This window comes from Gambusia affinis, linkage group LG12 (genome assembly GCF_019740435.1).
Source record: "Gambusia affinis linkage group LG12, SWU_Gaff_1.0, whole genome shotgun sequence".
Classification (NCBI taxonomy): domain Eukaryota; kingdom Metazoa; phylum Chordata; class Actinopteri; order Cyprinodontiformes; family Poeciliidae; genus Gambusia; species Gambusia affinis.
Genome location: NC_057879.1, coordinates 11,123,529 through 11,147,234, shown reverse-complemented (window position 1 = coordinate 11,147,234; position 23,706 = coordinate 11,123,529). Strand labels below are relative to the sequence as shown.

The window sequence follows — 23,706 nt, the reverse complement described above, 5'->3', positions numbered from 1 at the left end:
TCTGGATTTTAACTGAGCCATTCCAATACATGAACATGCTTTAATCTGAATTAGAGGTACTGACACATATTTTTAGATGTGTTTGATTCAAGAAATAGTCCATAACCAAGGCTGTGTAAACCCTGATTACAGAACTTGTAGTATCTCAATATTGGATACCCTATTTATCATGCATTGCTTTAGGCAAACTTTAAACAAAACTTAAAACTTTCTTTCAATAACGGTTTTATTCTCATCACTCTTCTATATCGGCCAGATTTGTGGAGTGCATGACTCTGTTTTGTTGACAGATTTTCTGCAGAGTATCATAGTAAAAGGAGGTGAATATCAACATAGGATCATTCTTTTGATTTTATGGCAACAAATATCAACTGATTTTGTGGACCTGTTTGGTGTTTATGTGCTCAGATCACTTGCACGTAGAGTCAATTTGAATCAGAAATACTGAATTGAATATAATCTCTGGCCATCTTCCCAGCGTTTGCTCACTCACTGTCTTCTGATGAATTATCTTGAGGGCAAGTGTTTCTTTACCCGGATGGATTTGGACTCGCAGACGTTGGGCTGATGTTTTGCATCTGTTATTCCAAACTGATGTAGTAACATGTCACGACTCCTAATATCTCAATTAAACCCATAAGTAATGCACACTTGCCAAATGACCCCCATGCCCCCTCTGGAGTTTGTTCTGCAAATTTTCTGCCTTCGTTTTATTTTTTGTGTGTGGGTATTCATTTATTTATTTTTTTTCCATTTGGTGACTAACTTGTCGCAGGCAAAGTTTCCAGCTCATCAGTTTAGATTTGCGGCAAAAACAAATGAGAGCAATTTTGAATCTGTGTATCTCTGCTCTTGGGCCGATTTTGTTTTCTGGGAACTGGAGGGATGATGTTACAGTGGCAAGCGGCTTTATGATGCAATGATCTGGCAGCGCTGTTATGAAACAGTTTGAAGGCAAAGATTACTCAAACTAGGTTAGTGGAGCAGCAGAGCGCAGAAAGCCAACAGGATCGTCACAGAATTACACAGACAAGCACAAACATGTTCTCTAACATAGGCGTGTGTATCTGCACAACTTTGTCCTTTGCCACTTCCCTCTGTTGCACACATTATCTGTTTTTATTTGTATACTTCCCCATCTCAGTTTGACACATTTGAATATATCCAAATACCACAGCCGGTTCATTTATGTGCATCAGCTAAAATCTTCTGCACAATTCTGCTCTCAGACGTCTGTCTGAGTCGTTTTCCTTCTCTTTCGGCCCTGCACCCTCACTCGTTTCCTCGTCGCCCTGCATCTGCCTTGACAAAGGCAGTGACACTTTGACCTCGGCTCTTATGTAACCGCTGCGCGCGGAGGGAGCGCGTGGAGGGGAGGGCCTCGGCATGGATTTGAGCACGGCAGACATTTTGTTGCCCGACAAAAAAAGTGGGAAAGAGCATGGGAGAAGACGAGACTCGGAGGGCGGGGTTAAGCTGGAGGACGTTTGGAAGGCTGCCAGCGACGGTATAACAGGATGAGGAAGTTCACTGGGGGTGTTGGGGGTGTTGGCTGGTAAAAATGAAACATAAATAGATGGACTGTTTGTGATAGAGGAGCAAAAAGGCAAAGCTGAATTTCTGAGATTACACAGAGAGTTTGAATGTTTTAAAGTACATTGTCGCCAGTGGCGGTCCGTGGGTGAATGTTGCCCTGGGAAAGACCCCTCCATCTGTGCTCTATATACATTGTGATAAGAATGAGAAGTGATTAGATGAGATAAGATGAGATTTTAGGAAATGTTTCTCTCAGTTTGTGGTTGTTTGGAAGCCATGCCAAGAAAAGGATTGAAAATATAGATTTCTCTTGGTTTTAGGGCAGTGAAGGAGGGAGGGAGACAAATTAATCTCAATTTAACTGGGTTAGGGGTGGAATTATCCAGTTCACGTTTGACTTTTCAAAATGTTTCAGATTTTAAACTAGAGCCAATAGTATAGGTCCAGATATCTTGAATAAAAACAAACAAACATGAAATGTGTTTCTTGAATGAAATACCAGCTTCCTTTTCTAACCGCAGTGTGCAACCATATTGTCTTAAGCTGATATTGTATTGAACCGACGACAACAAGCAGACAGACAAAAACCCTGCCCCTCATGTGTGCATCCCCCTGATTCAATGGCGCTCTGGGCAGTGAGCCATATAACCTATATCACAATTTCCTTGAGCAAATGATTAGTAAAATATGAAACAGGAAAGACATCCATCTTTGCTTCATGGCCAACATCGTGTGGTAATCATGATATGGAGCCGCTTCTGTGCGACTTATCTTTAACACACTTCATTTTGCTCACCAGCAACAATCTTAACATCAGGCGAGCAGATATTTTGTTGTTCTGCAGTTTTGTTAGGAGGAACGTAAGGTTTGCCGTTAGTCAGATCAAAGCCAGGTTTCGTCTTGTGACTAGGGTTGAATTTAAAGGCCTTGCTCACATCAAAGAGTCTTTGTAGCGACGGAGGGACGGACTGTAACTGATTGGCTGCACATGGTTCCAGCAGGGGCCCTTGTGGTCAAACTCTGCACTATCAGCTCTCCTCAAATTCCACTCGGACTTCTTGCTGGTAACACTGTGAAACATCCTCGTGCATTAATGCACAGCAGTGATTTAACCTTAAATTTTGCACCACCTCTACGTGTTGTTTACTCCCTCAGTGAGCCCACAGCACAAGCAAACATGCATGTCCTGTGCCAGTTGGTTTGCCGAGATTATTTCAGCCTCCCTCCATCTATAGAGCCGTAATCCCTCAATGCTTCCCCCAATCAGTTAATCTTCCTGCTCTCTTCCCTCTGGAGGCATAATTAATCCCCCTCGCCGTCCTCCCCCTCCACATCCCATAGGGCTGCGGCTTTGTAATCTGGAGCTGGAAGCTTCGCTGCATCACTAGGTCAGTGTGTCAGAGAGAGTGCAAACACTGTTCTCTCCTGCAGCAATCTGCTCATCCTCCACTCCTACCTCAGCCTTTACTTCTGTTGTTCTCATTCCCAGCTCTTTTATCTTCCCCTGCTTCTGCTACCTCGCTGCGCTCCTGCACGTCTGCTTCTTCTCCTTCAGTTTTTATAGACTTCGCCGTGTAGGAAGTGATGGAGGCTGTAGAATAAATATAAAAGTAAGGGTTCAGTCATGGGTTAGGAGGTGTGAAACCGAGCACTCAACCGCCTTCAGTTTTTAGCCGTCACTCAGCTCATGTTCTGTAAGGTTGGTGTCCGATGAAGATTTTTAAAGAAGCCTCGGCTTAAATGGAATTTGATACCAGATGAAAGAAGCACTGAGAAATTAAAATCTGATGAGAGCTTTACATAAGTTTCTCCATTGCAGCCATTAAGTATTCATACCTCTTGATCCTTACACATTCAGTGAATTTGAACAGATATTTCTGTGTTAGAGCAGCACAAAGTACAATGTCACTGTAAAGCGGAAGAAGCTGAAGGATTTAGTTTTTATGCCTTTCACAGCAGTAATGGGCTGCTACCAGCCTTTAGCATTTATAAACTAAAGAATTATTTTTGCAAAGTAGCCAAATCAGATAGGATGGACTAGAAGATCAGTTTTCAAGTCTTTCCACGTATTCTTGGTTGGATTTTGATCTAAACTTGGACTGGGCCGCTCCAACTCATGAATAAACTTCCCATTCCATTGTAGCGCTGGCTGCATGTCCAGGGTTGTTATCCTGCTGGAAGCCGAACCTTCATCACAGTCCTTTGCAGCCTCTAACAGGTTTTCTCCCAAGATTGCTTGGTAGACTGCTCCTTTAACTATGACCAGTTTTGGGTGCTGTAGTGGTGCAGAAGCAAAGCACGACCCATGTATTGAGGTCTTAGTCTCGTGGTGGTGGTCGCAGGTTCAATTCCCGACCTGGCAACATTTGCCGCACGTCTTCCCCCCTCTCTGATTACCTTACTTCCTGTTGAAGTACTTTCAAATAAAGGCCACTTGAGCCAACAAAAAAATTAAAAAAATATGACCAGTTTTCCTGTTCCTGGTGAAGAAAAGTATCCCCAAAGCATGATACTGCCACCAAAATGACTCACCATGGAGACGGAGAGTTCATTGTAGTTTCTGTGATGTCATTGACTTGCGACAATTTTAAATGAGACCTCCTTATAGCCCATCTCTTCTATGCAGCCTAAATTTGTGACCGAGTGTGTGACTGGTGGTTGCAGTTGAGCTGTAAGTAGATTCTCTCAGCTGAGCTGCAGCTTCTCCAGATTAAAAGTGGATTGTTTTGGTAAGGTGGACAGCCATTTTGTTTCCAGTACGTGCCAAATTCACTGCTCTTTCAGATCATGGATTGATCAGGGCTTGGGATAACCTGACTCTGCTTTAATCTTCTCCACAACTGTAAACCCGACCTGTCACGAAGGCTGTTTGTTGCACAGGATTTTATTTAAGCGCTTCAGAGTAAAGGGGCCTCAAACAAATGTATCGGTCTTTTGTTTTAAAAAAAATTTAAAACCACCAATTATGGACTATTTTCTGTTGGTAATATGCATGCAAATTAGTGTTTTTAACATGACAATATGCAACAAAAACAATGTAGGAGATATTATTCTAAGGCATTGTATATTTCAATATAGAATCTATCTAGTGCTTAGTATCTCTTTTGAGGTGAAAAGAAGTAATTGTAGACAGAACACCAGATGCTTTTCTATCAACTCTGGAATTGATTGCCTGAAAGCAGCTGGCGGATTGTTTTGTTGTTATTGTCAAAACAGAAACCACAGACAATACAGACCAGACAGAGGATCTTTGCATGGGTGCAGAGCTCTATAAATAAAACCTGAAGACTTTATTTGAATGCATTCCCCTTGTATTCAGTCACACATATTTAATTAAACCAGTTTTAGGGGAAGCTTTGTCCCTGGACGTTGGCGGAGCTGTCAGAGGAAGACAGAGGCCAGTCAAAAACATCTTTTATCTCTACTTTCATTCACTGCCACTTAATACCTGCCAGGCACTGTAACAAGCATTCACTGGACAATAGGTGGAGACTGAAGCAGCTGCTGAGCTCCATTGCTCTGAACGATTGTTGGTTTCATGCCACTCCTGGCCAAAGTCTCCCGACTTCAATTATAAAATTCATTCTCGTGTGTTGCCATTCCCAGACAAGCTTTCATGGAAAAACTGTTTTGGTTATTGGATTCTGTAAACAGCTTGCTAACACACCCGCGCGCACACACAAAAACACGCACCCACACGCCAACACACCCACAAACACACACAATGAGATGCATTGAATTACAGCAGAGGATAATTGTCTTCCAGGATGCCTGGACTTGTCCCGAAGCACATAATCGGTAACAAATGTCTCTCTCATTCTGTCCGACACCTCTCCTCTTTCTTTCTCACAGAAAGACATCCACGCCCGATCATGCTCAAATAGAGGGAGGAATTAGTGCCGCTGACGTACTCCCTGATTCAAGCTAACAAAAGATTGTCCTGATTGATTAATCTTATAATTAATTTATCAATCCCTGTTTGCCTACAGTGCAGGCTGAGCCCAAATCACTGCTCCCCCTGCTCCCTGCCCGCTCCAAACGCAGGGAGTTGATGCAAATGCAAATGCATGCCATGCAAAGATGTGGCGTGCAGGAAGCCAGGTCTCCATGGCAACTAGGCTGTGTTTATCCCCGGTGTGACTCAATGTGCTGTGCCATGTGAGCCTGACCTAGATATAAGGTGTACGCCCAGGCGAGTGTGAACGCGCACACGTTGGCATCTCGCTCACATGGAACCGCACATGGAAAAGCTGCCACTGCCACTGACTCCATGTTTGTGTCCGGAGCTGAAATGAACCACGTTGGCAAGAGAAGCGACACATTATTCCAGTGTCCTGCTGTTTGTTGTTGTTTTTGTTATTGTTGCTGTTTTCATCAGACGTGATGACTCCTGTATCATGTGGTCTTATTTTCTTCTTTTTTGACCCAGTGACCTAATTTTGCTGCTGAGCCACACGCAAGGCTATCATTTACTCTTTGTCTCGGTTGAAGGTTTTTTCATCCACCCATACCCTGACTGATCCTGCATTCCTGTTTGAGTCTAATAAAGGACTTCCTCAGAAAAAAATAAAAAATAAAAAAATAAATCAGCTTTTCCATGAAGCTTGCCAGTCGAGGGAAGCATGTGGAAATTTCCTGGGTTTGGAATTGCTAAATTCCAGTGAACCAACACCAGTAGAGGACACGGATCGCCAATTCATTACTGTCTGTGGAAACATCCCAATGTAACTCTAGTAGCCTGGGTTCTGGGCCTCTTCACTGTCCCTTCTGAGTTTAGTTCATTGTGTAACCGTACAGTTCTTTTCCCTGTTAGCCTAGGTTAGATGCTTCTGACTTTGTCTCTGGTTCAGAGGTATCTTAGCCCATGTTGCAGTTTTTCATGTTATTTATGGATTTTTTTCTACCACATTTTTCCTTCCACTCAACTCTCCATTCATATGCTTTTATACAGCATTATGTGAACATCCGGCTTATTTAGCAATTTGCTTCTTTTAATTTGAATGCAGTTATAGAAATCTGCTTTCTATTCCAGGTGGCACTCCTGAAGGTCTGTTTTGACTCTGTGGTGGCGTGAGCCATCTTTTATGGCATAGCATGCGGAAGCAGAAGCTGGACCACGAGGAGGCTTTTGGATAAGCTCATCAGAGAGGCTGGCTCTGTCCTAGGATGCCCTCTTGATCCAGTGATGGGAGTCAGAAATTAAACAAAAATAACATCACTGTCGGACAATTTCTCGCGTCTCGTGTATAAACTTGTTGCAGAGCTGGAGACCACCTTCAGTGACAGACTTCTGCATCCTGAGTGCACAAAGGAGTGCTGTAAATCTGCCCTTGCTGTACAGTCACTTATACTTATTTTTTTGTTTCTGTCTTTTTTACTTTTGAATGTTCATACTTCCATTTGCCTGTTACTTTGCTGCTGGGACACCTCAATTTCTCCACAGCTCAGAACTTTCTAATCCGTTTTAATCTTCTGTGAGCAGGATGACAACCGAGGGAAACAGAGCCTTTTCAGGATTCACACTCTGCCCAGATAAGTTTGACAACTGTAGACTCATCTTGTAAACATAGGCTCTTGCTCAACTATCTTTATTTACTGATATTAAAAGGCTTGTTTTATTCTTTTTTATGCACTTTCTTCAAATCTATGTAAATAGATTTTTATTTACTTACTTTTATGTGGAAGCTATTAAAAGCTATTGAAGAGGCAGTTACCATCAAATCAGTCTTCGTCGTGATTGTTCAGGGAATAATAAACATGTCTACAGTGATTACAGCTGTAGGCCATAATGGTCAAACAAACCCTTAAAATAAATCACAGTGCATCCAGTGAGCCCATATATACTTTGAGTTTTTGCTTTTTGAACTGAATTTCTGGGAGATGTGTATTTCTTATTCATGTTGGAATCAGGGGGCTCATTCTATGTGTATGATTTATGCGGATTAATTATTTGTTGCCCCACTTTAAGAGCGTTTCAACATGACAGCAGCCAGCACACCGCCTCAGATTGTTGTTTGCAGAGATAAACAGCACAGTGGAGAATCAGAATCAGGGATGCGTGAGATCTGGCAGCTCGGTTCATACGTAACCCTGCTGTATGACTCACTCATCCTGGATCGGACCGCAGAAACAGAGACATCCAGTGTTGGATTGGCAGTATAACACTCCAAACTTATGTAATGCTTGGAATTTGCACTTTAGGCCCCTCATCCATGGTTCTACTTCTCGGCCCATATTGTCACAGAGCTGCCAGGACACATGATAAGTCACAAGTCAAAATGTGCTATGAAGCTATTCAAATCGCAGATGAATGCGGCAATTGTTACATATCATGTCAGATAACATGCGTAGAAAATATGTGCTATCCTCGAGACGTTTCTATAGGTGAAGGTCTTCAAAACAAGCACACAGTCACACTTTCTGCAGGCTGTGAGCAACATGACTTCTTTCAAAGGCTGAAAAAAACCTCAACAACAGATTGACGACCCCCACAAACATTATGTAATATGGCGGCGTTATGCAATCACAAAAAAAAAAAAAAAAATAGAAAGAAAAAAAAAGAAAGAAAGAAACGCTGGAGTTAATGACCGGAGCTGAGGCAGATAAATAGATCCAACATGTTGTTGCTGAGTCATCTGGGTTGACATGTATCTATAGAGCTGCACGTTGTTTTCTGGGCTCATTTGGAGGACACGGGTCTCGGTGAAATGGGCGACTGCGTCATGGTTGTCTAACTCAGAAGGTGTGCAAAAAAACCCAAAAAACCTGCATTGCGTCACAGCGGGAAGCAGATCAAAAAGCGAGAGAGAGATAGAGAGAGAGAGAGAGAGAGACAGGGAAGAGACGGGATAAGCAGGGGTGCAGCCAGCCAAGCCAGGAGGGAAGACAGGGAGGGGTGTGTCCTCACTGACCTAGTTAGAGCTAAATGGAAAACCCCCACCCTCTCCTCCTCTTCCTCCTCCTTCTGGCCTTGTCACTGATGTGTAAAGGGCACTTTCAAACATTACCAGACAGATAAAAGTGAACGCATGATGGCAGCGACAGGATCAAATGGAAGACAGAGTGGAAGACGGAGACAGAAATCCAGTGAAATCAATGTACCAGGTCTGGGGAATATCTCAGGGAAAACCAAATGGATCTAAACAGATTTCAGGCAAATTAATTACAACAACATACTGCATCTAAAATACTGAGCTGCCTCATATCCTGTGCGATATTAGGTTGTTTTTGTCTTTATTTCCACAGACCAATATCTGTGAGGCATGAGGTTGCTTTTAATAACATTGGGACATAATAACTGCCAAATGCAGACTAATAAACAGGATTTAATCTAACATCTCCCGGGCATTTTCCTGACTCTGCTTTCTGCAAATACGGCAGTTTCAGGGTTGGTTCAAAGCAAACGGCAGCCAAGCAGGTGTTCTGCAGGAAGCAAGTTTGGCCATTTTTATCTACAAAGCCTTGCCAAGCTCTAGAATTTTTGTCACATTTTCTCTCATTACAAGCACAAACTTCAACACATCTAACTGGGATGGATAGTTGTGACAGAACAACACAGTATAGAGCACACAGAGCTCTGCTTAATCCATTAACTGTGCAACCTAAACTGACAGGCTGGACATGGAGAAGATCCGAACTGGCGACTCTGGAGGAGCAGTGGAGATGCATAGCTCCGGTCGGAGATGCAATCTAGAGGTCACGGCGAACACGTAGAAGCTCAGACTAAAGTGAAACGTTTTGGTCTACATTCCTAAAATGCTATTTGTGGTGAAGATGCCACACCCCTGGTGAAACATGGTAAAATGTTGTTGGGATAATTTTGTCAGTATTGAGTCAAATTCAGGGAGAAAATCTGAAAAAAAAAAAAAAAAAAAAAAAGTTGAGACTGGGCAGAGGCTTGCTTTCCACCACAACAACCCCAAAAAATGCAGTTAGCGCTCCAGTTGGATGGATTAGATTAAGAAAGGTTTATTAGTTAGTCTCCTAGACCTAAATGTACTTTTTGCAAAAATTTAAAAATGCCACTTGCAGTTGCTCTCAGTCTAATAGGAAATAGGAGCTTCAGCTATTTTCCAAAGAATAATGGGCAATAACGCCAATTTCTGGCTGGTAGAAGCTGGTATAGGCATACCTATACCAGCTCTGCAAAGTTCTGACTCAGGGTAGCAGCACACAAGTGCAAGTCGCAAAAAAGACGGAAAATGAAAAAAAAAAAAAAAAAAAAAAGAGAAAAATATGCATGTCACTTTTCAGAATGCATAATTTTTCTTCCTCTTTTTAATTATACACAGCTTGTGGTTTTAATATGAAGAAATACGAGGTATTGTTATTGTTTCCTACAGGATGATGGTTTGATCTTCCTGTTTCCAGCCACTCAATCTCTTGATGAAAAGCATTAAACTCATTCAGCGAATTACTTTTTCTTCTTCAGAGTGCACTCTAAAACTTTCCTATAACTGGGCCGCCTTGCCTTAAATAGATTGAGCCAATAAAAAGGTGACTTTATTCTCCAAACCTTTCAGCCCCGTCATTTGTTTTTGGGTCATGTATTTTCTCACTGGTTCCATTTGGCGTGTCCAAAAAGCTTCTCCAGATTGCATTTTCAGACAGACCCCCCTTTTTTGGTGTTATTTTTACAAAGCCTTTGGTTGTTCACTCTCTCTTTCTGTCGTCAGTAGCTCCCCCACTGGCTGGATGAAGTTTCAACTTCAGTCTTTCAGGACAAGCTGGAGTCTGATCCAAACTCCAAACTTTCAACAGAAAACCACAAAGGCAATAGCACAGTTTTCCAAACCAATTAAAAGTTTTAATGTTTAAACACTTGAAAAATACCAGACATCTGTAACGTGCAGGGAAATGTTTTTTCTTTTCTTTTTTTTTTTATTTAGTTTAAACCATTCTCGGTTAAGATTAAAATCAAAGCCAAGTACTCTGTCGATGTGGAGAGGAATCTCTAACGATTTACAAATGGGTGATTATTTTTGCAATATCCGTGAATGTTTGCTCTTTCTGTTCTCTGCTCTCAGTCACTCATCGAAATTGTATGCATCAGAGAAACCCATTGCTGTAAGCAAGAGGCCAACACTGAAACCTCTCCTGTGTTTCAGTAATAATTACCAGAAACTTTAAATTATCCAATGATCTTTCAAATTCTGATTTTGTGAGGATTTGGCTTTTTTGTGTGTTAATTTAGGTTTCTGTGTTTTTCAGTTGAGTCCAGGCTCCCCTTGATTGTCCCCAGCTGTCCCTCGTTTCCCCTGATTACCTTCCCTGAGTATTTATACCCACCTGTGTTTCTTGCTCCCTGTCACGTCCTTGTCTGCTGTCGTGTTGATCGTCTACTGACATTAATCTTATGTCAGTTGTTGTAATTATTTACCAGTTGCTACCCAAGTCAGAGCTTCTGCTGCTTCTCATCTGTGCTGCGTGGATTTTGTGAATCGTTTGTTCATTTAAAAACCGTCCTTAGCATCATAACCTGGGTCCAACTGCATCGACCTCACCACTTCAAACCCCACCTCATGACAGATATTGTGTACACCAAGGATTTTTTTTATTTTATTTTATTTTTTGAGGAAAAACTGGAGGAATCCAGTTGGGGCACATTGTCCCAGTGGCAGTTCTCGCATGATTGTTACTTTAGTTAAGGCCTTCCTTGTGCTGCCTCCAAACCATGACGAAATGAGATTCTGGGTTGGCATAAAGTGTGGTGCAGTCCCCCACAGAACATGTAAGCTAGAGATGCTATTCTCAGTAGCAAGTAGGGGATGCTGACTCTAAGAAAGTGGATGCTAACTTCCCATTGACTTCACATGCATAAAAGTAATCAAAATTTATTTAGGGGACAACTGACAACTAACTAGCTTGATTTTAAATTTTTTTTTTCTCAATCTTTTGCTCATTTAATATCCTTTAAATATTGGGGGAGCTGACCAAGGTTATATGAAAACTTGAGCAGAATTTTATTTGGGAACCCATATCTAGAAAAACAGATGGGAAAGCAAAGGCACAACAGACCACCCATTTTTGTTGTCTATGTTTAATCATATTTTAATCCTTCATTAGCCCAACTTTTTCTCTTTTTTAGTCATTTGTAAATATAGATACAGACATGTGGAAGTCTGAGCTGTGCTAAATTATGACTCTGTTGATGTGATTGTCAAACTCTGACAGCTGTCTGAAAGTGGCACTGATGATTCATTTCTCAACCTTCACTGTCTGAACTTCACTTGGTGTACGCAGGCCAGCAGGGGGCCCTTTGTATTCACAAACAAGTTCTGAACCTGTTTACAAAACCTGTTTATGCTTCCTGGATGAGATGGGGTTGATGGGCAATAAATCTTTATAACATTTTTAAATTGTTGCATCAAACTAATATATTAACTCTTCAGTTTTGTTCTAATGAAATGAGATGTTCCTTTTAAGAGGGTTTTGAAATCTATGTCTGTGTGTCCCTCTTAAGTCAGGTGCAGTTCTTAGAATTGATTATGCTAATGAACTTTTCTTAGAATGAACAAATTTCTTGTGTCCTATTTTAGAGATCAGCTTAAAGATTCTTGAGAAGAACAAGCATGTGTGGCTTTAGGTATCGTGTTTATCAAAACAGGAAGAAAAAAAACCACACAGAAACTGTTAGTAAGCAGGCGGGTTGATACAGTCAGAAACGCTGATGATTACGAGAGCAAGACGTTTGGTAAGTTACTGATTACTTCTTAACTTGTAAAACTTTGATGGAAAGATTAATACTCATATTTTATTCCAGCTAATTTTAGCTTCATCTTCTTGAAGTTTTGTAGAGTGTCAAAGAAGTTGCACCTTTTTATTGGGTTTTGTTTTTCTCATTTTTCATGAGTTGAATGTGTGATTGTGGAGGGATCTTTTTTTGGGCGATGATCTATCAAACAAAGATCCTGCTAACATTTTTTTTTTAAATAATTTCATACAAGGTGGCTTTTGGCGGATGAAGTTCAAAATGTGCTCCAATGATAGCATAACCACTACGGCAACCAACAACACCGCCGATTCATGCGTCAACAGCATCCTGAAGGGTTCGGGTTACAGTCTTGTGTTTCTCCTCGGCCTCGTCGTCAACGGCGCTGCTCTGAGGGCCTTCGTCGCAATGCGGGCCTACTGGACCGACACGCACATCTACATGCTGAACTTGTCTCTGGCTGACTTCACCCTGGTCCTTCTCCTTCCCTTCAGGATTTACGACGCCTTTTTCTGCCTGCCTAAAACTTTGCTCTGCACTTTCCTAATTTTTATTCACTTCGTCAACATGTACGCCAGCATCCTGACCATGACAGCCATCAGCGTCCACCGCTACCTGACCATCAGGTTCCCTCTGCAGGCCAGATCATGGAAGAGGAGGAAGGAGGCAGCTGTCGCAGTCTGCTTGTTCATCTGGGTGGTGTTAGTTTTAATCGTTATTGTTTTTCGCAACGATAACCATCCTGAAAAACTCTGGACTTGCTATGAAAGATGTAAAAATATCAGAATCCGTCCACAATTTAACTTGCTCCTATTGTCTCTCGGCTACCTGGCTCCTCTGCTGACAATTGTGTTCTGTTCCAGTCGGATCATCTGTACTTTGGGGAAAGAGCAAAACAAGTCGGAGGAAAGGAAAAGTATTGTTGGAATAATAAAAGCAAACATGATTGTGTTTCTTGTCTGCTACACACCATTCCACATTGCGCATGTTGTAAGTTTATTCTACAAGGTTCCACCAAACTGGAGGGACATATATCTGCCAAGTCATACGTTTTTACAAGTGTCTGAATGGATCGCCTCCACAAACTGCTGCTTTGATTCCATCAGCTACTATTTTTTATTAAAAAGGTTTTACACTCAGGGACGCTTAGAGCTGTAGGGTTAAGGCTGAGAAAGCTAAGACAGAGGGGCAAGGCTCCAATATCACAACAAAATGAATCCCATTCTGTTGTTATATTGGAAGGTTTATCTTTTTGCTGTTAGAGCCAGCCCAATGTTTATTCAAGTTCCATCCATCCATCCATTTTCTATACACCCTTTGTTCCCAATGGGGTCGGGAGGGTTGCTGGTGTCTATCCCCAGCTAACGTTCCGGGCGAGAGGCGGGGTTCACCCTGGACAGGTCGCCAGTCTGTCGCAGTTATTCAAGTTCCAAAATACTTTATTGATCCCAAAGATTAATCAACTCAAAAGACTTTAGCAGAGTATCATTTAGAGCTCCATCTTCAGATACACCCACCATTCACCACATAACTACTGAAACTTCTTCTGATTTGATGTTTGCTCAGTTGTTTTGAATTCAACTTGTTTTGTAGTTTCTAACTGCATAAATAGATATGGGAAGGTTTGTATTGTGTTGTATTTCAAGTGCTGAAATGAAAAAATGTTATAATACTTCATTTTATTGATAGGTTGTGTATGTCAGCAACAATGAAAGTAAAATACCTTTTACAAATGAAGTGGATTGAATGATTTTACCTGAAAAGTGTTTGGTAATAGTTTTTTCTACAATTAAGTTTTCTCCATTTTTACATTTGGTTCCTTTGTTTGTTTTTTGTGGGCTCTAGTGTCCCTTATTTGAAAGTAGGCTGACAGGAAAGGGAGAAAGAGAGGGGGGAAGACATGTGGCAAACGTCGGCCGGGTCCGGGAATCGAACCCGCGACCGCCGTGCCGAGGACCGAAGGCTCCCAAATGTGGGTCGTGCCACCCCCACGCCACCACAGCATGCCTGGTTCCTTTGGTTTTAGGCAACAAAATAAATAAATAAACTGCTTTGTGTTATCTGACTGAGTTCAGTTCTATTTTTAAGATTCTTGAGATTGAAGGTCAAGTTCTGCTTGAAACTTGAACTGAAAAACATCACACAGGAAATGTAAAACCCACACATGCAGCTACCCATGAAAGTAGTGAGCTCATGCAGTTAAGACTAACTTTCAAAAGAATGATAATGAAATTCCATGTATTTGTAAAGTCAGACAAGCTGGCAACTGATTGTACAGCTCAGTTTGCATGTGTACTTGTACTTTTATCTTGAATTGATTGTTTTTAAAAAGTTACCTGTCTCTATGAGTTGGATTTCCTATCAAGTTGCACCTTTTATTATTTGCTCATTTGCTGTTGTGTGCTTGTGAAGAACATTTAGTTTAATATGCTGTGAAAACCAAGTCACATAGATTAACCAGTAATAAAGGCCAAACCATTTATCACAATTTTGCACTGTATGCTTTCTTCCTCCGGTGACGTAAATGCAACCGATGACACAAATAAAAGCAAAAACACCAGCCACCATAACCCTGCTGACCTCACAATATGCTTTTGCTGTCTGAGTTTTATCGCTTGATATGTGAGCCTCACAATAGATGCAATGTAATCAAATAGTTAATTTATTCAGTTAATGTAATCCAAAATTTGAAATGCAAAACTATATGAATTTAATACACACAGAGTGCTATATTTCAAGTATGTTCATTTTGATCATGGTGGGCTACAGCTTGCAGGAAACCAAAAACCACAGCAGCTTCATATACAAATGAAAGAAGCAGTCCACGTCAGAGGCAGCTAAGTACGTGACAATACCATCGTCAATGCATTCAAAATCCATCTTGAAATAGTCCCAGGCCGGAGTGCAGTTCGCTCGGTAAGTTGATTTTAGTGTTTAGTTTGAATCCTTTTGGTGAAAATGGTTCCCCTTTCTTACCACTTTATTTTAACTATAAAGGTATTTCAATGAAAAGTGATTTTGTTGGTTTGGAACCAAAAGTTGGCTAAATGGAACACACAGAAAAGACTGTGGATAAATCAATCCATATGATTGGGCTGTGTTTCTAGAAATTTCATTTACTGCATATTTCTGCATGAATTTGACGGGATTGTGACTTTTAGTCTAATTGACTGTGAGAAAAATGCTTACATGTGTATTATTTATACACTGTGTGTGAATATCTGCTATTTGCTTGTTAACTGACTTTAAAGATAGATATGATTGATCACTTAAAATATATTATTGATATTATCAAGGATCATCTTATGTCATGCTCACTGTTTGTTTGTGATTATTTGTACAGATAAAGTAAAGAATGTGCAAAAACGCCACCAATCAGACTGATCCTTATTGCTCCGACAGCATCCTGGAGGGTTCGGGTTACAGTCTTGTGTTTCTCCTCGGCCTCGTCGTCAACGGCGCTGCTCTGAGGGCCTTCGTCGCAATGCGGGCCTCCTGGACCGACACCCACATCTACATGCTGAACTTGTCTCTGGCTGACTTCACCCTGGTCCTTTTCCTTCCCTTCAGGATTTACGACGCCTTTTTCTGCCTGCCTAAAACTTTGCTCTGCACTTTCCTAATTTTTATTCACTACATCAACATGTACGCCAGCATCCTGACCACGACAGCCATCAGCGTCCACCGCTACCTGACCATCAGGTTCCCTCTGCAGGCCAGATCATGGAAGAAGAAGAAGGAGGCAGCTGTCGCAGTCTGCTTGTTCATCTGGGTGGTTTTAGTTTTAATTGTTGTTGTTTTTCACGAGGATAACCTTCCTGAAAAACTCTGGACTTGCTATGAAAGATGTAAAAATATCAGAATCCGTCCACAATTTACCTTTCTTCTGTTTTCTGTCGGCTACCTGGCTCCTCTGCTGACAATTGTGTTCTGTTCTAGTCGGATCATCTGTATTTTGGGGAAAGAGCAAAACAAGTCGGAGGGAAAGAAAAGCACTGTTGGTATAGTAAAAGCAAACATGATTGTGTTTCTTGTCTGCTACACACCATTCCACATTGCGATTATAGTCAACTTTTTTTTAAGTGTGCCATCAAATTGGAAATATTTACCAGCTCATGTGTTTTTGCAAGTGTCTGACTGGATCGCCTCCGCAAATTGCTGCTTTGATTCCATCAGCTACTATTTTTTATTAAGAAATTTTTACACATAAATTAATGATTCCCACTTTTTCAACAGCTTGCAGAGTTGTGCAAATGTTTCTAATTCTGCACATTTTCCTGTTCATCTCATTTTACCGCAGTGTAGATGTGCAGCATTGCTTGAAATAAATTCATCTTCTATTGCAGCAGGATTAGAAGTTTGCTGGTGGAGGTCTCTTCCTGCTGTGAATTCGTAGTTTTCATATTTATTATTAGGCTTCCAGCAGTCATTGAACTGGTCACCAGTCTATCACAAAATGGTCAAGCGGATAAAGGATGAGATGAAGGGATTTCAGTGAGAAAGGTATATATTGACCTCAGGACAAAACACCTTGTAACCTTGCTTGCTGAGAATAACAATTATCTAAAGTAAAACTGGTTCTGGACCAACTTTGACTGATGGGCCACTTGGAAGAGGCCATAATTTTAAGATCAATGTATAAAAAGAGTTTTTGGAGACCTACGTTGTGGCCTCATGAAACTAAAATTACAATGCTAGGCCATCAAGACAATTGTCACATATGGAGGGAAAAGGGAACATCTTAGTACAAGGTGTTGCAGCATGTGTAGGTGTTTTGATACGGGAGAGAAAGGTGTACCTCACAAAATACATGGCATCATGAAAAAAATTTAAAAAAAGCATTTTGTTAAGATATTAAAGTAGAGACACCACCTCTCTATTTAAAGGTCGAGTCCAAGTGGGTCATCCAAAAGAGCCCCAAGTGGTTACAGACAGTAAAGTCAATGTTTTATAGAGCCCATCATAAAGCTCTGATCTCAGTGTCGTACAACAATGTGTCTGCAGAACTGAAAAGAGTTGAGCAAGATGGAATACAAACTGGACTGAGTTTTAGCAATGCTGTATGGAGGAATCCACCAAAACTACCTTAGACTGTGAGACACTTGTGAAACAATACCAAAAATGTTTCATTTAAGTCATACACCCTAAAAGCAAAGCCATGAAAAGTATATCTAAATATTTTAGATTCAGAATGGAACTACTAAACTTAAAAAAGTATCTGTTTTCATAGTGTATGTTAGACAAGCTCGGTTTGACGTGTGAAATACTCTTAACTTTTGATCTGCTCAATGATTTCCAAAAACCTGTTGAGCCATTCTAGACCTCAACTCTTTGCACAGCAGCAGCCTGCACCATGTGTAGCAGCACAGACAGCCAGTGTTCACTTAATACAACTGCACCCATGGGAGCGATTCTTCTTTCCTTAAAGGTTGCGTTCAGCATCCAGCTCCCTCTAGTGGCACAGAAATGATGTGTGTCAAAGGCTCAGAGGATTCTCACTCTATATGCACCTATAAATGTGTTTTTGTATAACTGCATGCCTTTATTTTGGTTAGTGCATTCAGAACCACACAGGATGACACGAGTGGTCAATTACATAATGCCATTTAATAGCAGTACTGATTATTATCAGCTGCAGCGTAGAGACTGCAAAAAAGACATTACAGGCATCAGTCAAATGAGAAGGTTGAGCAGCGACTGAGGTCGGGCTTTCAATCCTAATCTAAGAAACCGAAGGAGACAGCTGAACTCTGCGCTTAGCAAAAGTCACATCAGGTCATTTTACGTACGTTTTATTCACAGCATTGTCACCGAAAAAAAAAAATTCTTTGCAGTCTTGTCTTAAAAGACAGAGGAAAGCGATGTCCCTTTCCCTCTCCTCCCCCCAATAAACCCAATACACGATACATTCAGGATGATTATTTACACTATTCACAAATGATACAGACAGCTCCTTCAAAATAATAATAATAATAATAATAATAAGAAAAACGCTAAAGAAACAATGACACAGATTTGTGCTTTTCATTATTATCGCACAGTATGGTGACCACAAAGAAAAACAAGATGAGCACATTCACTAATCAGGTTGGAGATCTCTCGGTATGGCAGTTTGGTTGGCAAAGAAAGACAATCACTAGACTGCAAACAAAAAAACCTCACAAATGAGTCACACAGTGTTCCCTCAAAGCGTTTCAGTCCATTTGAAGGTTTGCTTATAAAGTATTCAGGAATCATCGTCATAAAAATGTGAGCCGAACACACAGTTCATGTCATCTGGGAGAGTACAGAAACACTGCGACCACAGCGGGCGTGACAAGTAGTCAGTATTTAATCTTACATATTTACAGTGAATGGCATGAAAAGTTAAAGTAGCATTCAGCAACAAAGAGGGGAGCTGAAAAAAAATGATCTCAACAGTACAAGCCAAAATCTCGTAAGAAAAAAAAAAGAAGAAGAAAACATTCAGCATGTAAGGTCAAAGGCATACATGTCACAAGTATACTGCAATTAGAGAGTTCTTCAAAACCACAGTACATGAAAAAGGTGCACTGCTGACTGAAATGGACTTCATCATGGCACTTAAAGACGTTTCTCTCAGTTTTTTTTTTTGTTTTTTTGTTTTTGCTTCTGTAGAATCAGGCATCAGTAAGTCTTCCATCAGCTGGGTTTGGCACAACGATGTGAAAAAGACACACTTGTGACTCTGTGAGATCCATCTTAGAGCCAGTTGATATGAATCATTTGGATATAAAAACATTAATGGCATGAAAAATGTTCTGCCTGCAAGCCTGACGCCTGCCTATATATGTATATATATTTATATATTTTGGAGCTACAGTCTTACATTATCATTTAATCTAAATCAAAGTTTCATATGTACATTTAAAGTATATATTGCTGCCCACAAACCAGCGTTTATTGGTCAATTAACAGACTAGGACTGACGAATCAAGCCTTCTTGTAAAGTTATGATCAAGTTTCACCCTTTTTATTCAGTGCAGATAACGTTTAATGGCACCCCTTAACATGTTTGAAACTTTAAAATAAATCAATCTTTCATAGTAGCTGGATGATCTCACAAAAAACGTTTAGAAAAATGCACCCTTTAATTTAAGTACATTAATTTGGAGAGGGGGGAATTAGTTTTTAATAAAGCATTCAGTGAAACATAATGATAGTTGTGACAATCCCTTGGAAAATACACTTATTTGGCACTATTTTTTAAACTGATTGGTTTGATTAGAGTTTTACAAATTTCCAATAAATCACCCAGGACTAGGCTGTTGAGGAGGATGAAAGGGAGATAAAAAAAAAAGAATCACCACAACCTTTATAAATCTTTTAGATGCTATTTTCATGTCATCTGCTTGACTGGAAACGATTTCGGAAAAGAGCCTTTGCTTTTAGCATGAATGTAAAAAGTTGATGTTTGCTAAAATCATTGGGATTTATTTGTAGCCACATGCTGTGGGCAGATGACTACATTCACACAGCAGGTCTAGATGCTCAATTCCAATTTTTATTTTTTTTTTCTGAAATCCATTTATTTATTTGGGTGTGTGGGTGTTCATGCTATCAACTAAATCAGATTGCAATCAGACTTCTGTGTAAACGCGACCCACTTGTGCAGATGTCACACAGCAGCCCATTTTTACGGGATAATGGAACTAAAATTGTCCATTGATTGATTTTAAAGTTATTCAGCAATGGGAACTGACAGTATTGCCACAAGATCATAAGAAAATGAAAAAAGCTAACAAAAAAGACTTCTGTAAACTAGTCTGTCTGGATTTGTACAAGGATTGTACATGTGTTGCGCTCCACTGATGCAGACTTTTTTCATAGTTTCAAAGGTGTCAGAGGTGTTTTAAGGAACACCTTTGACTTAATCTGTCAGTGCCTCTCCTTAAGACTCAACAGAGCACTCATCTCCAAAGACACAAAGGTCAGATAACATGTGACATAACATTTCAGACTGCAGACGCTCTGAAAACTATCCAATACGTATCTGATTTTGAGGCACATATGATAGCATGAAAAAAGCTGGATATGGGAAAATCCAGATTGAGGTCGCATTTGCTTAATTTGAGCAACAAAATAACTGTAGGTGGGTATGGAGTGAAATAAAGAATGAACAGGTCAGCTCTGATCCTACTGAAAACCTGTGGGGTGAACTGAATAAAAGAGAGCATATGGCAAAATATTTGAGTTGTTATAGTAGAAGTCAATATACCATCCTATTGGCAAACTATTAACAGCCTGAGTACCAAAAACTGTGGCCCCTCTGAGTCTGATAAAACAATTATTTCTTCACAATTAAATTTTTGGATTTTCAAAAGTTTTCAGAGGGAGATTATGTTGCCACAGTAAATGATGAATTTATTTTTAGGCTTTCTCTCTATCTTTACCAGGGGTGCCAATAAAAGTCTCCAGAACTATATCTTTAGCCTCTGCTGTAATTTGAAGCTGCAGTGTGTAGCTCTAAATGTAGAATGCTTCACAGCACAGGACACTTTGATAGGTTGAATATACAGTTCCATTTGGCGGCGGGGGACATTTCCATTCCCCCTGCTGCCTCTGAGTTAAGCCAGAGGTTTCAATCATTATCACTGTAACTGTCACATTGTACTGTGTCACATCCAAAAGGACCTTGACCCACTGTAGGGCTACAAAGGAAATATGCCCCCACAAAATCAGGCTGGGTTCTATAAATATCACTAATCCAAGTGTTTAAATGGAGAATAAAACCGAAATGGCGGTAAAGGTCTTTATATATTGCAGCGATTTTAGTTTCTTCTCAGAACAACACCTCTGATTTTTTTTCCCCCTTAATGTCCTCAATTCAGCTAATTGTTTTCCACATCCCTCCAATGGCGTGGCGCAGTCCCACCAGGCGTCCTTGAGGAATCACTGGTCATTAAAGAGAACGGGGCGTATAAGGGGGGTGTTTGGAGGGGGGAGACGGACAGCTGAGATGCTGTCATTACACAGAGGGGGCAGTTGGCAGGAATAGTGCTGACACTTCAGTGCTGCACTCTCCTCTCCACAGGCATGAGTTATGGTCCCGTATCCCTGCATGTTAGAGGCATTTGGCACACAAGTCATGCTTTTTGTAGAATACATGGGATCCACCTGTACAATCATGTGTAAGCTCTGCGTGTGTAGCAAGGTGAAAGAATATAAAAAGGAAATCAGGGAGGGTTCTGCTTAGACTCATCTGTTCAGTCCCAATGACTGCCTGTTGATTCACCTCCAACTTTAGATACTTAGATAGTCTTCAGAGTTTGCAATTTTCCTTCAAGTACCTTGTTGGCAATCAGAGCGATAGGAAATACACTTAGGAACAGATGGCTAGCAGTCTCTGTAATGTCATAGAGAAGGGACAAAGCATCCAGTCAATTTGCAGAAGGAAGGCATTCTTTAAATCTTTGTCCTTATCCTCAATGCTCCTGGTTTGGTTTTCTTTCCATCTCTTTTTCCCTCCATCCCCTCCTCTCTCTCATCCCAAAGAGCTGGAGGGAAAGGCAACTCTGCATTGCAGACACGGCAACAACCTCAGTCGGTCTGACCAATTAATAAGAGCAAGGATATGAGTGGCAGAGCCAGCAGCCAGTTGAAGGCAAAGACTCGTTACAGGGTGAAGAGGTTTGCCTGAGAGAGTGAAAGGAGAGAGGAAGCTGAATGACAGTGAAATATAGATGTGGAGAGTAGAGGATGGAAAAGGGAGGGAGGGGGATTGACAGAATGAGGAGAAAGGAGAGAGATCCATGGAAATTTAACGGCGCACTCCACACATGGAAGGAATGCTTCACTTCCTCCGAAATCACTGGCCTGCCTGAGTCCTATCACTGCAGTTTTTCTTGCTCATCAGCTGGCTGAGATCCACCAGCTCCCCCAACTCCCCCCGCTCCAGAGCTCCTCTCAGCAGAGCCCTGCTCAGACCTGGCGTGTGCTGCTGGGACATGTAGGCCTGACCACCGGGAGGGGGCATGGTGGGAGGCGGTAGGGGGACAGGGATCATCCCATGGCTGCTCAGGATGTACCCTTCTGGGGCTGGCCAACGCAAGGGCAGCGGCTCGCTGTACTCAGCAGGGGCACTTGGTGCCGATACTACCCTCCTGCGCTCAGGAGAGTCCTGAGGGGTCATGGGGTAGACATATTCTCCTGCAGACTTTCTAACGGGTGCTCTAGGGGTGCCTTTCCCTCCTTTTTCTTGTTTGCTCAAGCAGACATAGTGCTGGCGAGGTGTGTCGTTCCCCCGTCCCTCACCGCCATGTCTCCCCCCTCCACCCTGCTGAAAGAGTCTAGTGGTCAGGTAGACAGAGGGCGGCATGCGGCAGGGCGAGCCCAGACCAACAGACCCTCCGCCCAGGTACGTCTGGCTGGTGTCCCAGCCTCCGGAGTTGGAGTCAGACAGTCGTAGGCCTCTGCGTTTCTGCTGCGGGGTATGCTCAGGAGTGGGCAGGAATCCCGGGTCGAGCTCTCCCGATTTGACCCAGCCATTGGGCATAACAAACAGGGTCTCCCCACCCTGTGAGCATGAGCGCTCTCCACCTCCTTGCCTTGTGACGCTCAGCACAGAGCCAGCCATCCCGCCAGAGTTACTCAGCAGGCCCCTCTCACGCCGCTGGATGGAGGACTGGGAGCTGCCGCCGTGACGACGGTTGGCAGGTTTGTGGGCCATGATCCAGCACACGGCGAGCCCAGAGAGCGCTGCCCCAATGGTGAAGGCCGAGACTGCAGACGCGACCAGGAGATTGAGGGAGACCAGGCTCTCTGGCTCAATCACCAAACTCTGCTGCAGAATTCCTGCATGATTGAGAGACATAATTGTGAAGGTGACAGTTAATGCAAATGGTATCCTCAGGCTCCAGTCTGAAAGTATTATTATTTTTATTACACATAGAAACAGCCTGTTACGTAACAGTATTTTTTAATACCTACAATAACACTCTTAGTCACACCGAACATTATAGGGTTACTTTCTGAGAGATTTAAGACAATCTTCTCTCCAGTTTGTCCTTGAGGCCTCATGAGCTCCAGGTTCAGTGAGGCCTGCACTTCTCATCAATGCAGCCCAAACCACACCAGCTGACTCCTTTTTTTCCCCCATCTTCGTCCTCACTCTTTCCTTCCATTTGCCTGACCTAAGAATCTCTCCTCACATTGTACCATTACCTCAATGTTTCCACCCAACTCTAATCGCTCCCATCTGCAGACACAGGGCTTGTCTGGCTCGACATATTCTGAGTTTTCCTCACAGTTTGGATGAGAGTGCACCAGGTCAGTTGTCTGGCATCACTTGCCTCAAACAGGGAAAGTTTCAAGGAGTGAGATAAACAGAGGATGCTGAAATATATAGCTTCAAGACAAATGTTTAGGATCAGAGCTTAGGAATATGCAACCCAAGCTCATTTTGTTATGTTTTGGGAACTCTTAGCAACTGAATTGAGGAT

The 23,706-nt window shown here is 41.7% G+C and overlaps 3 protein-coding genes across 3 annotated transcripts in view; 2 read left to right on the top strand and 1 right to left on the bottom strand.

The window, feature by feature from the left end:
* Positions 1-11,856: 11,856 nt before the first annotated feature.
* Positions 11,857-14,812, top strand: LOC122841477 (G-protein coupled receptor 35-like). The gene is made up of 2 exons (XM_044134791.1): positions 11,857-12,229; positions 12,483-14,812. The coding sequence occupies exon 2, from the start codon at positions 12,497-12,499 to the stop codon at positions 13,403-13,405; it is 909 nt and encodes a 302-aa protein (XP_043990726.1). The 5' UTR covers positions 11,857-12,229; positions 12,483-12,496; the 3' UTR covers positions 13,406-14,812.
* Positions 14,813-15,096: 284 nt separating this feature from the next.
* On the top strand, positions 15,097-16,466 carry LOC122841478 (G-protein coupled receptor 35-like). Its single transcript, XM_044134793.1, has 2 exons — positions 15,097-15,163; positions 15,591-16,466. Exon 2 carries the CDS (start codon positions 15,603-15,605, stop codon positions 16,455-16,457), a length of 855 nt encoding a protein of 284 aa, XP_043990728.1. The 5' UTR covers positions 15,097-15,163; positions 15,591-15,602; the 3' UTR covers positions 16,458-16,466.
* Positions 16,467-17,835: 1,369 nt separating this feature from the next.
* The window catches only part of LOC122840970 (semaphorin-6B-like), a 37,323-nt gene continuing 31,452 nt past the window's right edge, over positions 17,836-23,706 (bottom strand). Inside the window, exon 17 of the mRNA XM_044133814.1 lies at positions 17,836-23,059. Coding sequence (XP_043989749.1) covers positions 22,074-23,059 — 986 coding nt within the window. The 3' untranslated portion in view covers positions 17,836-22,073. The remainder of the gene's footprint in view (positions 23,060-23,706) is intronic.